The sequence below is a fragment of the Solea senegalensis genome, linkage group LG2 (assembly GCF_019176455.1).
Source record: "Solea senegalensis isolate Sse05_10M linkage group LG2, IFAPA_SoseM_1, whole genome shotgun sequence".
Taxonomy (NCBI): Eukaryota; Metazoa; Chordata; class Actinopteri; order Pleuronectiformes; family Soleidae; genus Solea; species Solea senegalensis.
The window spans coordinates 7194917-7209416 of record NC_058022.1 but is presented as its reverse complement, the minus strand read 5'-3'; the positions used below and the strand labels follow the sequence as shown (position 1 = coordinate 7209416).

General features: G+C 39.4%; 1 protein-coding gene across 3 annotated transcripts in view; it reads left to right on the top strand.

The window, feature by feature from the left end:
* Window positions 1-389: 389 nt before the first annotated feature.
* The window catches only part of dnah7 (dynein, axonemal, heavy chain 7), a 71823-nt gene continuing 57712 nt past the window's right edge, over window positions 390-14500 (top strand). For all 3 annotated transcript variants that reach the window (XM_044019059.1, XM_044019060.1, XM_044019061.1), the window contains exons 1-19: window positions 390-710; window positions 857-959; window positions 2185-2320; window positions 2543-2627; window positions 3176-3356; window positions 3454-3526; window positions 3749-3874; window positions 4142-4261; window positions 4717-4900; window positions 4999-5178; window positions 5362-5637; window positions 6328-6455; window positions 7481-7559; window positions 7800-8024; window positions 8183-8329; window positions 8653-8832; window positions 10864-11004; window positions 11097-11458; window positions 12267-12453. In XM_044019059.1, coding sequence (XP_043874994.1) covers window positions 639-710; window positions 857-959; window positions 2185-2320; window positions 2543-2627; window positions 3176-3356; window positions 3454-3526; window positions 3749-3874; window positions 4142-4261; window positions 4717-4900; window positions 4999-5178; window positions 5362-5637; window positions 6328-6455; window positions 7481-7559; window positions 7800-8024; window positions 8183-8329; window positions 8653-8832; window positions 10864-11004; window positions 11097-11458; window positions 12267-12453 — 2985 coding nt within the window. In that variant the 5' untranslated portion in view covers window positions 390-638. The remainder of the gene's footprint in view (window positions 711-856; window positions 960-2184; window positions 2321-2542; window positions 2628-3175; window positions 3357-3453; window positions 3527-3748; window positions 3875-4141; window positions 4262-4716; window positions 4901-4998; window positions 5179-5361; window positions 5638-6327; window positions 6456-7480; window positions 7560-7799; window positions 8025-8182; window positions 8330-8652; window positions 8833-10863; window positions 11005-11096; window positions 11459-12266; window positions 12454-14500) is intronic.

The following is a 14500-nucleotide window of genomic DNA, read 5'->3' as shown; positions in this document are numbered from 1 at the left end:
TCAGCCTTCATTTCTTTGATTATGTTAACCTGTGCCTTTCCATTGAGTCAAAATCTTTGTAATGAAATACGTCGATATATACTGTTAAAACGTGTAAAAATAACAATCAAAAGCACATGTAAATCCATCCAGTGTGTGTAAATCATTGTCAAACTAGTGCGGACTTTAACATTAATGAAGGTAGGGGTTTACCTGCAGCCTCCATTAAATAGAGCTCCAACTGGTCGAAGTTGTACTAAGTTGTTGTGAAAGAAAACTATACTTCTTTACTAACTAACATATAGTGCATGTGTATACGCTCCAACAGTTAACAAAATGCCCCGGGCACAATCTCTATATCATTAGTGCCCCCCCACAAACGGTAGTAATGGACTGTCCCATCACTACACTGACCACAACGGACACCTACACTAATTGTAGAGGTGATGAAAACACGTTATTGAGACGCAGTGAGTGAAATTAACCTTTTTAAAACATTTAACACAAGAAGAAGCGCAACTGGAACGTTTAAATTTGAAGTTGAGCAGGTGATTTAGCACAGCGGCTAAAAGTTTTGAAGGAGTTATTGCGTCCCCTAGCAACCAACGGCACAGCACAGACAGAGGTTTGGTCAAATAGTTTTCACAAATGTCGACAATATGAGTTCGACGAAGAAGAAGGAAAAACGTCCTGAAGGAGTGACAGCATTCTTACTACAAAACTCACTACAGGTAAGTTTACAAAGTACGGAGTTTAACATTATTATGACATGACGTTCGTAAAAAAAATGTCTTCAAAATGATATTTCCCCGTGTTGTTTTAATGCTGTATGGTGTGTTCTTTTATGTAATACAAACTTCATTTTTGTGTTAAACAGAAAGGACCGCTGTATAGTGAAGACGAGCCATGGATGGAAAACTATCCGTTTTCACTGGGTCTCCCACGGAGACAAAAACCTCAGGACAATACAGCCGTGGAGAGTGAGTTAACGATTTACTTTAACTATAATATCTCTGTATCACCAGGTGTATTTGTTCCGTTCATCGTCTGTTTTCCTATAAATCTGTGCTATACATGTTACTCTCCGTGTGTTGTTTATATTCTTGTTTTTGTCTTATTTCAGTGCTTATTCAACCCTCATTTTGTGTGTCACTTGTCCACCTTTGACCTTCTTGCAGCTTTACCTAACATACATTTTCAATTTATAAAATATGTAATTTGTTTTTTGAATTAACGTTGATTTATTTAAATTAATACATTTGTTTCAAAATGCACACTTACTGTAAATCTACATATAGTTAGGGGTGGGAATCACGGGGTACCTCACGATACGATCATATGACACATGGTCCACGATACCAATAATATCCCAATTTTGTTATAATCAGTATATTGCAAGACAATTATTATATCTGTCTGAAGAAAACAAAAAGTCATTGAAAATGTAAAAGTGCAGGATTTCTCCATTTATTCACCACATAGAGAACAATGTGCATAAAGTCTATGTATTGAACGTGGATGGGGCATCTCTTAACTTGGCTTTCTCCACAATTATCCCTCTTCTTCAGCCAGGTAACTTCCGCCCCATATTTCACTCATTCATTTGAGCTAATTGAGGGAAAATTGGCAGGAACTTGAGAGTGTAATTTGTTAATTAAAATATAAATATTTGCCCTGGCGTACCGATTACCGCATTGCATGAGGAAGGACGATGACATATATCACCAAATTGATCTTTTGATCCACCCCTAATAATAGTAGTAGTTATGTTATTTATAATTTATTTGCTATACTTGTGTTTTAGGAGGGCCACACGGTGTTGAAGTGGTTAGCACTCTCGCCTTGCAGTGAGAAGACCTGGGTTCGAGCCCCGGTTGGAACAAGGGCCTTTCTGCATGGAGTTTGCATGTTCTCCCCGTGTGTGTGTGGGTTCTCTCCGGGTTCTCCGGCTTCCTCCCACAGTCCAAAAACATGCAATGTGGGGATTAGGTGAATTGGACACTCTAAATTGACCGTAGGAGTGAGTGTGAGAGTGAATGGTTATTTGTCTCTAGTTGTGTGTGGCCCTGCGATGGACTGGCGAACTGTCCAGGGTGTACCCCGCCTATCGCCCGATGTAGCTGAGATTGGCACAGCACCCCCCGCAACCCTCTGGTGGAGGATAAAGCGGTTCGATGATGACTGACTGACTGACTTGTGTTTTAGGACATGTGCTGACAAACTGGTCAGGAAGCCCTAGTATGTGTCACAGCAGAGGCCAAAGCAGAAAGGCAGTGCAGTTTCCCAGTGCAGTGCTACTGAAGCAGAAGAATTTCCGCAGAAATGTGGTTAAATTCATCTGGTGAGTTGCACCGTCTTGACATTTTCAGTTATGTATTAATCACTGTTTCCTCCATAGTCTACAGGGTCTAAATAATATATGTATGCATATATATGTATACAAATAAATGAGAGGATGGATGTTTCTCCATATGATACGACATTTTGTCAGAGAAGAAATGCTATGTTTGTTATAAAGCAGAAATAATACATTCATAGAGACTCCATTTTCTTTTCTTTTTAGTCAGCAGAAGGAGGAGGAGCAGGAGGACAACAGCGACTCAGCGTGTGGCTTTTCAGATTTAACTGCACAAAGTGACCGTGAAATGGTGAAATTCAGCACCAACTTGATGGAAATGGATACTTATATCACCGGTGTTGTGTTGTTGTTGTGTACACGGCTGTAATGGAGAGATTGTTCTCATCATTCTTTGGCATAATCCCTTCAAAACATTTGATGTGGTAGCCTTTATCACTGTTTTGTTTTGCTGGTCTCATTGGTAACGGTCGCTAGGTTCTGTCTGTTTCTTTCTTTCTTCTTTTAAATTAAATATAAAAAAGCTGCATACATTTAAGTGGCTTTTTTACATTTCTGTGTAGTGGACACACTTGGCACATAAACAAGGGAAACTCAGGTACACAGAGTTTTCTAAGTCTTTGGTGTTTTATGGCAGTCGGCATCCATTACTGCAGTCGTCTTCTTCTCTTTCCACTCCTTTCCTTTTTCTCACATGCACCAAAACATCCATCACACAAAGCCCAGGTTATACTTTATGGAGTTTTCATTATTGAGTAATCCGCATTGTAATGAAAAACATCTTGTCACACATTGGTGTAAGTCGTTACCACCGCTGAGTGTTCTGTTCTGTCCTGTCAGAAATATAAGTACTACATTGAGCACGGCATAGACTTGAAGAATGTGGCTCCTCTGGAGGTTTCTTGGCAGGAGAACATTCTGGGAAGGCTCCCCTCCCACCTGAGGAGCCTGAACACACCACTGGAGCTGCTAATCAATGAGATCCACAACGACTACATGCTCAGTGTCAAGACCGCTATCTGTATTTACTTTACTTATCTCCAACATCTTTAGTGACTGAGCGTTGTAATACGATACGCTATGTTTTAATATCCTTTTTTGTTCTTTTGTGATTTTAGTGAAATACACATTCAGGGATCCGGGAGAAAGTAACAAGGACAGAGAACAAGATTTGCCCCCTCACAGACTCGAGTAAGTCAGCAGGACGTGAAGGAGAAATTTGCATGTTAATCTTTTGAGAAAATATTCAGTAGTAGTGAAGCATGACTTATGACGACAAGGTCATACAGATGCTCTTGTGTTTTCCTCAGTTCAAGGAACACCTATGTTATAATGAGCAATGAGTGGTAGTGGTAGAATGATGAATCATTTACAGTATTTTGCTGGAGTTCTAATGTTGCTTTTCATTATCAGATTGGCAGTGTTCCCAAAACCGTGGAACCAAGATTTTGTCTACGCACAAAAGAAGATTAGAGCTAATCTTCACTCTATTAATCCCACTATGCTGCAAATGCTATACCTTTGGCATGCCTCTTACAAGTAAGTATGCTATGGTGTATATATGTAGAGATTGTATTAGTTTAAAAATACATACATTTTTACACAATTTAGCCATATCTGAGTATATTTTAGTTAAATTATTTAGAATGGTGCATGACATACTTTTATATTCTGTACATATACTTAATAAATACAGTAAATATTGTTTTTACAAAATTATGGAAACATAGCATTTGTTATTGCTTTTAAGTTTGTGGCTCTTCTGTATAATCTAATTAAATATGATTACTGTTTTATTGCTTTTAGAAATATGCGTCTGATAGATGTGCAGGAGTTCCACAGCAGAGAGGAATCCATGGAGCTGTCTGTGTTCCAGAAAACTGTCACTAGACACGTGGAAAATGCCAAAAGAATCCTGCTAAAAGAGTGAGTGAGAACACAACCAATTCCCCATTTAAGCCTTGGCAAACTATTGAATTGTCATTAGTTCTTGTTCAACCACAACCCAACACATGGTTTTGTAAATCCTATATTTGAGTGTTTGTAAAGAGCACTATAGAAAGTTAAACCCGATATTGTATATCCCAAGAGTGTGAGAAGTATTTGACACTATTCTGCATACAGACTGAACTGAAAACAAAATAACTCAAGTACAGTGGTGCAACTGTACATACCTTTACAGCATGTACATGTTTAATTTTAGGTATAGATCTTTTTGGGAATACAATTACACCTTTAGCAAAAAAGTCAACAAATATAATGCTCTGTAATTAAAACATAATTTCTCTTCAATTTTATCACAGTTATTCTGTGTAGTATATGACTACCTGACCTTCCCTTAACAACATTTTGAAATTGCCATTTTCTGTTCTTCATGACAGTTGGATTTCCGAAGTGCTAAACCTTTACTGCCAGGGTTCCAGACGCAAGCTGGTGCCTCCTTTAAGTAATGTGGCCAAGTTGTCGTCTTTCTTCAACTGTGCAGCTACACTGATGACCTCCATGCTGCAGAGCCTTGGATTGGACTCATTAAGAGCCTACACAAATCTAATTTGCCCCGACCAGGTAAGAGAAAGCATAAAAATGTCAGGCTAATATATTTTACACGAGTAAATATTTGATTGATGTTCTTTTGCTTTTTTTCCTCCTCTTCCCCTTCATAGCGGTTAGGGCAAGTCGATCCACACCCAGTCTTTGTGCTGCATCTGATCCTGGAGGACACGCAGATTAGGTTTGAGCCTGACTTAAAACAGTACGAGGAGGCTGTCATTAACGCCTTTGAGATAATGCTCAGGTCCATTTGCGTGGTGCCTCGTGTGGAAAGCTTACTGTACCCCGAGGAGGTGAGAAGAAAAGTCTGTGTCTGCTTTGAAAAAACTGAATTAGGTCAGACTGTGTTATGTTAAGAATGGTGCAAAGTGGATCAGTTTCTTAGCTGTACCAGAGTAAGCTATAGTCTAATTCACATCTGTAGTGTTAACTATTTTCAACTTTTTTTGCCTGGATGCACTACTTGTACTTCACAGCCACACTTCCAGGGTGGGAAAACCCTCAATCCCATCATCCTGCCAGAGATCCTTGAGGCCCAGCAGGAGGAAGTGCGTCAGGTGTTCTGGGCCGAGTGTGTCAGGCCAAAGGAGTATGTTCACGAATATGTCGCACAATATGCCACTCTGGTATCCAGGCAGGCAGAGAAAGATGTGGAGCAGTTCCTCAGTGAGCAGCACTCCTTCCAGGAAATGAAGCAGGAGGTGGTACACTACAAGCAGCTTGCTGACCAGATCCAGTACACTTCACAAGAGGTATTGATCAACAAGGTGGAACTGAATTAAATCTATTACAATTAGAACGAACATGTGTATTCTAGCCGCTGAAGTTAAATCATCATGTTACCATGTATTAACAGTTGTAGGCATGGTCTCATCCCCAGGTTATTTAAAACTAAAGTTTGTTGTGGCTCTCTTACCAGATGAACATAGACAGATACAAATGCTTCATATGTGACAGATGATTATTGCATTTATTTTCTCAGTCTCTTTTCAATTCTTTTCTTTTTTGTTAGTGTTTTGCTGCATGGACAGTTTTTTTCCAATGCTGGAATAACAGTTAGTCTACTAAAGGCTTTTGAATGTGTATCTGCCTAGTAACGAAGACAATAGTGGTGTCCTTGCTCTCTTTCTCTCTCTTCATGAACTGCTCTGTGATCGGTACTTTTCTTCAAGGTTTGTAGTCTAGAGGAGAAATAGAAGACTAGTTATCTGTCAGATAACTTGATTGACATTATGCTGAAGGGTTATAATGGAATGAATTATCAAGAATGCAAATAAGCCTGCATATCGCTTCTTTAAACAATGTTTCATCAGTATGGTGTTAGTTATTACTCTGTAGAGATCACTGTCTGATAAAACAGTCTCCAAAATTGACTGAATTTGAATTTCATTGTCAAAGTGATAAATACTGTGTTTCTGACTTCTTCTACTTTCGGGGTTTAGGTCGCACGTCTGGGCATGTTTGAGGTCCACTCTCATAAGGTCATCCGCTCTTTGGTCAAGCATGCTCAGGAGCTACAGCAGAGACTGACCACACGGATGCTACAAAACCATCAGGAAATCAACAAAAAGTTAGTTGGCTCATTATTTTCACTTTCATTGATAACATCACGACAGCAGTGTGTGCTCTCTTTACATTTTTGTAATAAGGTCTAAATGTAGCTGAAGCAAGAAATCGTCTGAAAGAAGTTTTGTTTTGAAAAAACACCTCATTTTTTTGCCTTGAAATAAGTGTTTGATTTACCAAATCTACTTCAAATTTTCAATGCACATGAGTGCGATCTTCATCGCATGTGGGAAAACGTGCTCATGAATTAAAATCTATACCAAACGTAATGAAAAGGTAATATTTTGTTCATTATATTTTATTTTCATCATGCCTTCCTCCTTAACTACTTACATATTTTTTTAAGATTGTAGTATTACTGTTGGAATATTTCTGCAGCATTATTAATTATTTGAATACTTGTAAGAGTTGTCTTGTGGTCTCTAGATTGCTGTCCATCATGACACTGTAACACTAGCTACTGTAACCTTTAAACCTCATGTAACCTAAGCCATCACCTCTTTTGTTTCTGCCACAGTGCAGTGCATTGAACAATTGTTTTCAATTTGAAACCATGCAGCAGCTACAGTAATTTATGACATATATTATGCAGCATAATCTAATCCAGGGTTTGCACTGAACTGTTATTTTTCTACTTACTTCTACTTACTCATCCTTGCATTGGAATATAGAGTAGTTAATATTTTGATGATATCTTGTGCTCCATCCCATTTTAAATTTATTGCAAAGTAATTAATGAACTGAAGCTTGGCTTGAAAAAAATATTGCAGCATGCCTCAACACAGACAACCAGGGAATTTAAAGAAAATGTTCTTGCTTTAGGCTTGATCACAGACTGTAAATAGGGCCTGGTGTGCTTGTCACAGGGAGCGTGCAGTACACAGAACGTTTTGGATGGCAAACCTAGAGTTGGCTTCGCTGCTTTATCCCATTTGTTCATTTCGAGGTTCCAAGCTGTGCCATAATAAGTTTGTAAGTCTGTGAAATCCATTGTTTTTGTCACTGAATTAATGTGTCTCCCTCTCACAGGCTTTGTAATGAATTTGAGAAGATTGCAGAGACGGCACTGAGCACCCCATGTGACACACACAAACTGATGGACCTTAAGGTAACCACCTCGAAATTTGTCATGCAAGCCACCCTTTCTATGATTGTCTGTCATACAATCCAAGCATTTAATGGAATTACAGATAAAAGCTGCAGCCAGTCATTCGAGATGAAATTCTGCCATTTTTTTGTCCTATCTTTTGGTGCTTTTTTTAATAGGCTCATATAAACCTTATGTGAGAGAAACCCTGAAATATTTTTGTCATTTCACTCTGTGTTGCTGTGTTTTGCCTCCATCTAGGCCTACATCAACAAGGTGAAGACCACAGAGATGCCTTTGTTGCAACAAAGGTTGACCGACTCCATCACACAACTGTGCTTCCTGTTGGACTATGCCACTCTCTCGCCACTGCACATGAGGCTCAACAGACAGACTGTCCAGTGGTTCAAGCGCATGCCGTCCATATTCAACCAACACCAACAGATCATTACTGAAAAGGCAGAGCAATTCCAGATTTCCCTCAAGGTATATATTTCTAATCTGTTAATTTATTTTTGACTAACAAATTAACTGACCTGTGTTGAATACAATCTGGATATTTTTGCATCCCATCTGTAAAAACAGTCAAATAGTTAATGTCAGTTTAAAGCGTTATTCTGTAACTATGTGTGTGCTCATTCTAGGTGTTTCGTGAGCACTTTCTGGAAGAACTGCAGAGCTATAGTGCACAGGTGGAGGAGTTTAACACCTTTGGTGAACTCACAGATTTGAGCAAGTACTTGAAGAAAGCCCAGAATCTTAAAGCCAAACTGGAGGTTGCCATGGAAAAGGTACATCAGAACTCGTAGCAGCCACACTGTCATATAAAAGCTATGGCAAGTGACAGTTGGCCACTATTTGGAGTTAACTCATGCAGACTGTGTAGCATGTTATTTCATGAAATTAAAGTATGTGCTTTCAAATATTTAACCTCTAGAGGGCAGCATTTACTAAACCAATAACAATTCAGTCACAGGAGTCATAAGAGGCTTCATGCGTTTTTCTTCCATTCACTGTCACTCCATTATGTATCTATTCACCATATCCGACCTTTTCTGACTATCTTTTTTTTTTACCCTTATTTCTGTGCCAACCCTTTTACCACTACATAAAGATGAATGTGATAAACCTGGAGGAGGAGGCCTACGGTTGGTCCGTCTCCCAGTATCCACAGCACAAGAAGATCCAGGATGATCTTACACCTTTCCTGCGCCTCTATGAGACCAGCACTGAATTCTTGAATCAGTATGAGAAGTGGCTCCAAGGGCCACTCTCTGATGTGAACCCAGACAAGGTACATGTACTCAAAAATGACATGCTTAACGTGCTACCATACAGGTCCTGAGCTCTGTGTGCGTGGATGTTGTGGGATTACTGTTACTTTAAATAGCGACGAGTCCACCGGTCTACACCACCTTTTACCCTATGCCCCTCTCATGTGGAGTTTAAACTGTAGTTTAAATTTTAGGGTGTAGAGACCAATCAACATCCTGATATGTTGTTGTTTAACATTACTCTTGAGTTTATTTAGCGTGCTATGAGAACAGTGTGTGATCTTTGCCTGTGGGAGCAGTCAGAATACAAGTTATCCTGGGAAGGTTTTTCATACTATATTTATAATTTAAGAAAGTATGAATCATTTTCAGAGATGAACGTCGAGTAATGTCTGCTCGTATTTCCCTTTTCATGTATGATGAGAATTGTACACAACAGTGGGAACATCTCCAGAGGATCTAGGTGAGGGGGTGTATCCTTGCTTGAGCACGCGGAAAACAGGGCACTGGCCCATTGACGTGCTCCGGAGTTTCTCCTGTTTCTGTTTCACATGATCTCACTCACAGGCACAGACCACAGATTATGCAAGGGGTTGCCAGGAGAATCTCCAGAGAGACAATTGTGTTCACACACACACAGCTGCTCTGCACAATCTCTGGATTTTAGTGCATGACTGAAAACACCTTTAGGCTGCTAATGAACTGTAATGTGAATTGTATCGTCGATAGTATTAAATTGCAGCACAGTGGAAGACTGGGAAGTGTGAGTCATTCTGAGGCAGTTGATAAAAAATGCTTGGTGTGAAAATTCTGCTTTTCTCCACTTTTCCCAGTTTTAAGATAAGAGAGCACACATTTTGTCTAAGTTGCATTTTTCTGTGTTATAAGGTGTCAGGTAGGGTGATATTTCTGCACCATGTGTGCCATTAGTGTTGCTTTGTTACCCTATAAGTGATAGTGAAAACATAAAGCGTCTGCTCTGCGGCTAAAAAACCCTGCAGGGGAGTTCATGTCCTTGTGTGACTGTGTGTAAGAGGAGGTTGTCAGCAATGGTACAGCCGAATCTGAAAATAAGGCAAAAGCTATATTCTCTGGAAACTTGCAGATTTAACAACTGAACTCATTTTGTTTGTCAACCATTTAGTTCTTTCTTTGTGTAATGAGAAAGGCAATTTAAAGAGGTCTAAGTACAGGGTTTCCACAGGCTACTTTACTTTTTAATGTCAGTTAACAACATTGGGAAGTGTAAATTTAATGTGAGGTCAATATACTCTGAAATGCTTACATTTTACTTGTCAGAAACCATGTCTGTAAAGGCACAAAAGGGCAACAATATCCACTTTCAGTGTTGTTATTATTTACACATTAGCAATCATTAACAATGCACATGGTATTCTCTCATCTCTATACAATTACCCACGTCTATATACTTTGGTCTCTTCTGTACGTCACCCTCATTGCCTCACAGAGCCTTTTTCCAATCAGTCACAAGAGAGGGAAAGTGAAGATGAATCATTTCCTTTATCAGCTTCATATCCAGCTATAACTGCCAGTGTAATCTGTTACTAACAGCTCTGCGGTCCTGTTATCACAAAGAATACTAATATCATGTTGACTGACTATAGACGCCACCTCATTCGTCTATGTTTCTGCCTTTGAACTCTTTAAATATGCAAGACAAAAGGTTGACCATCTTTAGAAATCATGCCTATCAGTTAAATAAAATGGGTTTTGTTTATCGATTGACTAATGAATTGGTCTACCGCTTTATGACACGGTAGTAAAATCTAGTAACCTACCAAGTACCTAATCGGCAACAAGCCAAAACACCTTAGCAACCATACTGCTGACGAGCACAATAACAACTGCTCAGCAGCGATTATTTGAAGCCATAGCACAAGCCCGTTAAACAGAATCCTTACTTCTCTTTGACAGACTAGGTTTACTTTTTCTGTTTCCCTAATACATTTTCATCAGACTGACTGACTTTTGCCCATTACTCTTGTTATTTAATTTTGTGTCTTTTGTTTAATAAATTACCTCTCGTGCAGGTAGAAGAGGACGTTAGCAATTACTGGCGCACTCTTTACAAGCTGGAGAAAGGCTTCTCTGAAGTTCCCAATGCCTTAAACATTGTCACAACTATAAAGGCAAATGTAGATGATTTTAAGGAGCATATTCCAATGGTGCAGGTAAGTAAGACTCTTGAATAACAATTTATCGATAGAAATCAAAATAACATTGAATTCAAATGTCTTTCCACTCACTTTCTTTGTTCATACAGGTTTTGTGCAACCCTGGTTTGTGCGACCGCCACTGGGATGCCATGTCTCAGATCGCTGGCACACCATTAAAGTCGGCTAATGCCTGTGTGGCTCACTTTCTATCCATGCATCTGGAGCAGCACTTGAGGAGCTTTGAAAGCATCAGTGAGGCCGCTGGCAAGGAGTACTCCCTGGAGAAGGCCATGGAGAAAATGGCCAGTGAGTGGAGTGACACAGAGTTTAGCCTGCTGACCTACAGAGAGACGGGCACATCTATCCTGTCATCTGTGGATGAAGTCCAGATGCTTTTGGACGATCACATAGTCAAGACACAAACTATGAAGGGCTCACCCTTCATTAAGCCTTTTGAGGTGGAGATACGGTAAGACATATCAACATGTGCTTTGAAATGATGTGCCAACTTTGTCTGAAAGAGTAAAGTTAATATAAAGTCACTGTTTTAGAGATCACCATTCTATACATTGCTCATTAGCTTACAGTACATACTGTAATACAGACACACTGTGCCAAAAGACAGTGTTACAAATGACAAAGGTAGTAGTAAATGGTGCATGATAAATTTTATTTGGAGTGAATTTAATTAGGTTTAGTATTTACAAAGTCGGTTGCCCACAGCATCATGGATGGAATCGGCAAAACCTAATTTGTTTGTGTCACGATTGTAGTCAAAATATGAAACCCAAACCTTTGGAAATCAGTTGTTTCAATTGAGCAAACTGTGTAATTCATTCATAACTTTCCACTTTTTTTTCCTCTCCCTCTGAGTTCAAGCAAATAATAGAAATTCCTCATCATCTGATTTGTGAAATTGCAATTTCACATTGTTGCCAGGCACAGTTTGACACAGGCTTCCCCTGCAGCTTTTTAAAATGTATCGTGGATTATTGGACTAAATGCTAAAGCGGCCTCTGCTTTAATAATACTAATACAATTATCTGTCTTGGTGTATGACAGCAGATGTTGCTGCACTTAGGTCAGATAGCACCTTGTACAGAATACTGACACACTGAGTTCTTTCTTCTAAGTGCACAAATAACTAAATGTCTCCGTTCTCAAATGCTTTTTTACCTCTGAGGTGACAATATTTAGAATGTTAGTGTTCTTCAGTATAGCTGTATGTAAAGTGATATGAATTAACTGTATGTTCCTGTCTACATTTTGTATTCTAGGGAATGGGAAGACAAGTTGCTGCTGCTCCAAGAGATCCTGGATGAATGGTTAAAGGTGCAGTCCACTTGGCTTTACCTTGAGCCCATATTCAGCTCTCCAGACATCATGACCCAAATGCCTGAAGAAGGACGCCATTTCACAGCTGTTGACAAGACCTGGAGGGACACCATGAAACAGGTTTCCATGGTAAGATGTTTGATTTCCTTTTGTTGTGTTGTGCCACTTGGGTGTGGATTTATTTCTCAGGCCAGTTATTGGCAAGAGAAGTGGAAAGTATTAAATGAGACAGCAATCATATAACTAAAATAAAAAACACGAAATAGCAGTGGTGTTACATTAACATTAAGGTTGAGGACTGACAAATTCATTGTATATCCTCTAGTTGGATAGCTACTGTTCAAAGCATTGCATTTTTCTTTTCCTGTTGGTTGAACATTGTTCCAGGAACAATGTAAAGACTGGGCTCCAAAGACCACAATGCTAACATTAACACTCATTAATAACATATATATGTTATTACTATATACACACTCATGGCTGATTCATTTGGTACACTTGTTAGACTACTCATTTAGCACAAATGTCCCATCAGCCAACACACATGGCAGCAACTCGAGGCATTTAGACATAGTGAAGACAACCTGCTGATGTTTAAAGGGCGCATGTGAATGGGGAATGAAAGGTGAATTAAGTGACTTTCAATGTGCCTTGTTTTACATGTTTTCTTCAAAAACCCATTGATCAGCCGCAACATTAAAACCAGCTATCTGTTTTATTGTTGTGGCTGATTAGTGTAACTGGAAACACAGTCAGAAGTGGCCTCAATTGCAAATATAGATCTAAATTCAACTCTGACAGACAGATCAGGCCTGGTATATGATCTACCAGAAATATGAGCTTTTCTACTGTCAGACCAGCACGAAATAAATCTGACAAGGCGAAACTCACAATCATTTAAACAGTCAGAGTGACAGCACAGGGCGAGAGGGGTTACAGATTCAAAGGAGAGGCACAGAAATATCATAAGGTAGATGCAGAAAAGTATCCAGAGAGTGCTAGGTGGAGAAAGACGTTGTGGAAAGAGGAGGAAAACGGGAGGAAAAGGATGGAGAGCAGGGAAAAAAAAATAGGAGGACAGGAAGTAAGTGTTGCATCAGCCTCCTCAAAGAGTTTCCAAAGGGTAATTGGCGTCCTCAGTAGACCTGAAATGAGACACATCAATTTCAGGCAGTGTCCTCCAGAAAGCCCGGGCTGACTGCACCATCAAATAGAAATTATGGATTTTGTCTGGAAGGGGCAGGGCCATAGTGAGCCACAAAGAAAAGGAGGTCACCAAGGGACAGGGAGCTTACACACGGGGATGTGGTTGCCTACAGACCAGACTAATGAGACGTGTGCACATCTGTGGTGTACACAAATGGTGCTACAGTAGCTTTTATACTCACTCTCGTCCCGTGCTCAGTTTCTCAAGTTTAAATACTGAGTTAACTTTACTTGGCTTAAAAAAAAAAAGAGTGATACTTTCTGTTCACTGGGAAAATTGTCTGACATATTTTTATGTGCAGATACACTTAAACCTAGATAGAAACCAAGGGACTGTAGAGTGAATTATTTGGTGGACAATTGAATCATACAGTGTATCCATAAACATTTATTTTATTGCATTGAAATGATTGAAATTTAAATTTTTATTGGTAGTGGTGTGCAGGCATGCTTGGGCGGAAGTTACCTGGCTGAAGAAGAGGGAGTTTACGTTCTTAATCCATGTTAACAGATGCCCCCATCCATGTTCACCACATAGCACTTTGTTCCCTATGTTGTGAATAAATAGGGAATTCCTGCACTTTTAACTTTTCATGTTTTGTTTTGTTTTCTTCAGTTTGACAGATATCGTGATATATCTGTATCATTGGTATCGTGAACCATATGCCACGTATCGTATCGTGATCGTATTCCCGCTCCTAAACATCATGTCATTCACAAAAGGTCGCACATGCATTTATTTCTTCATGTCTTGACTACTGTAATAAACTTTAGGCCAATATCAGTGACAGGGCTCTCTGATGACTGTAACTAGTATTGAACACCCCACCTCGACTGTTCACTGGCATTAGGACTGGACATGAATATGCGCCAATCACCTTTCACACAATACATAGCTAAACCTGCAAAATACATTACAAACATATTAATTAACGCAGTGTTTTTGGAACTGAGGGTGACTGTGTTGTTG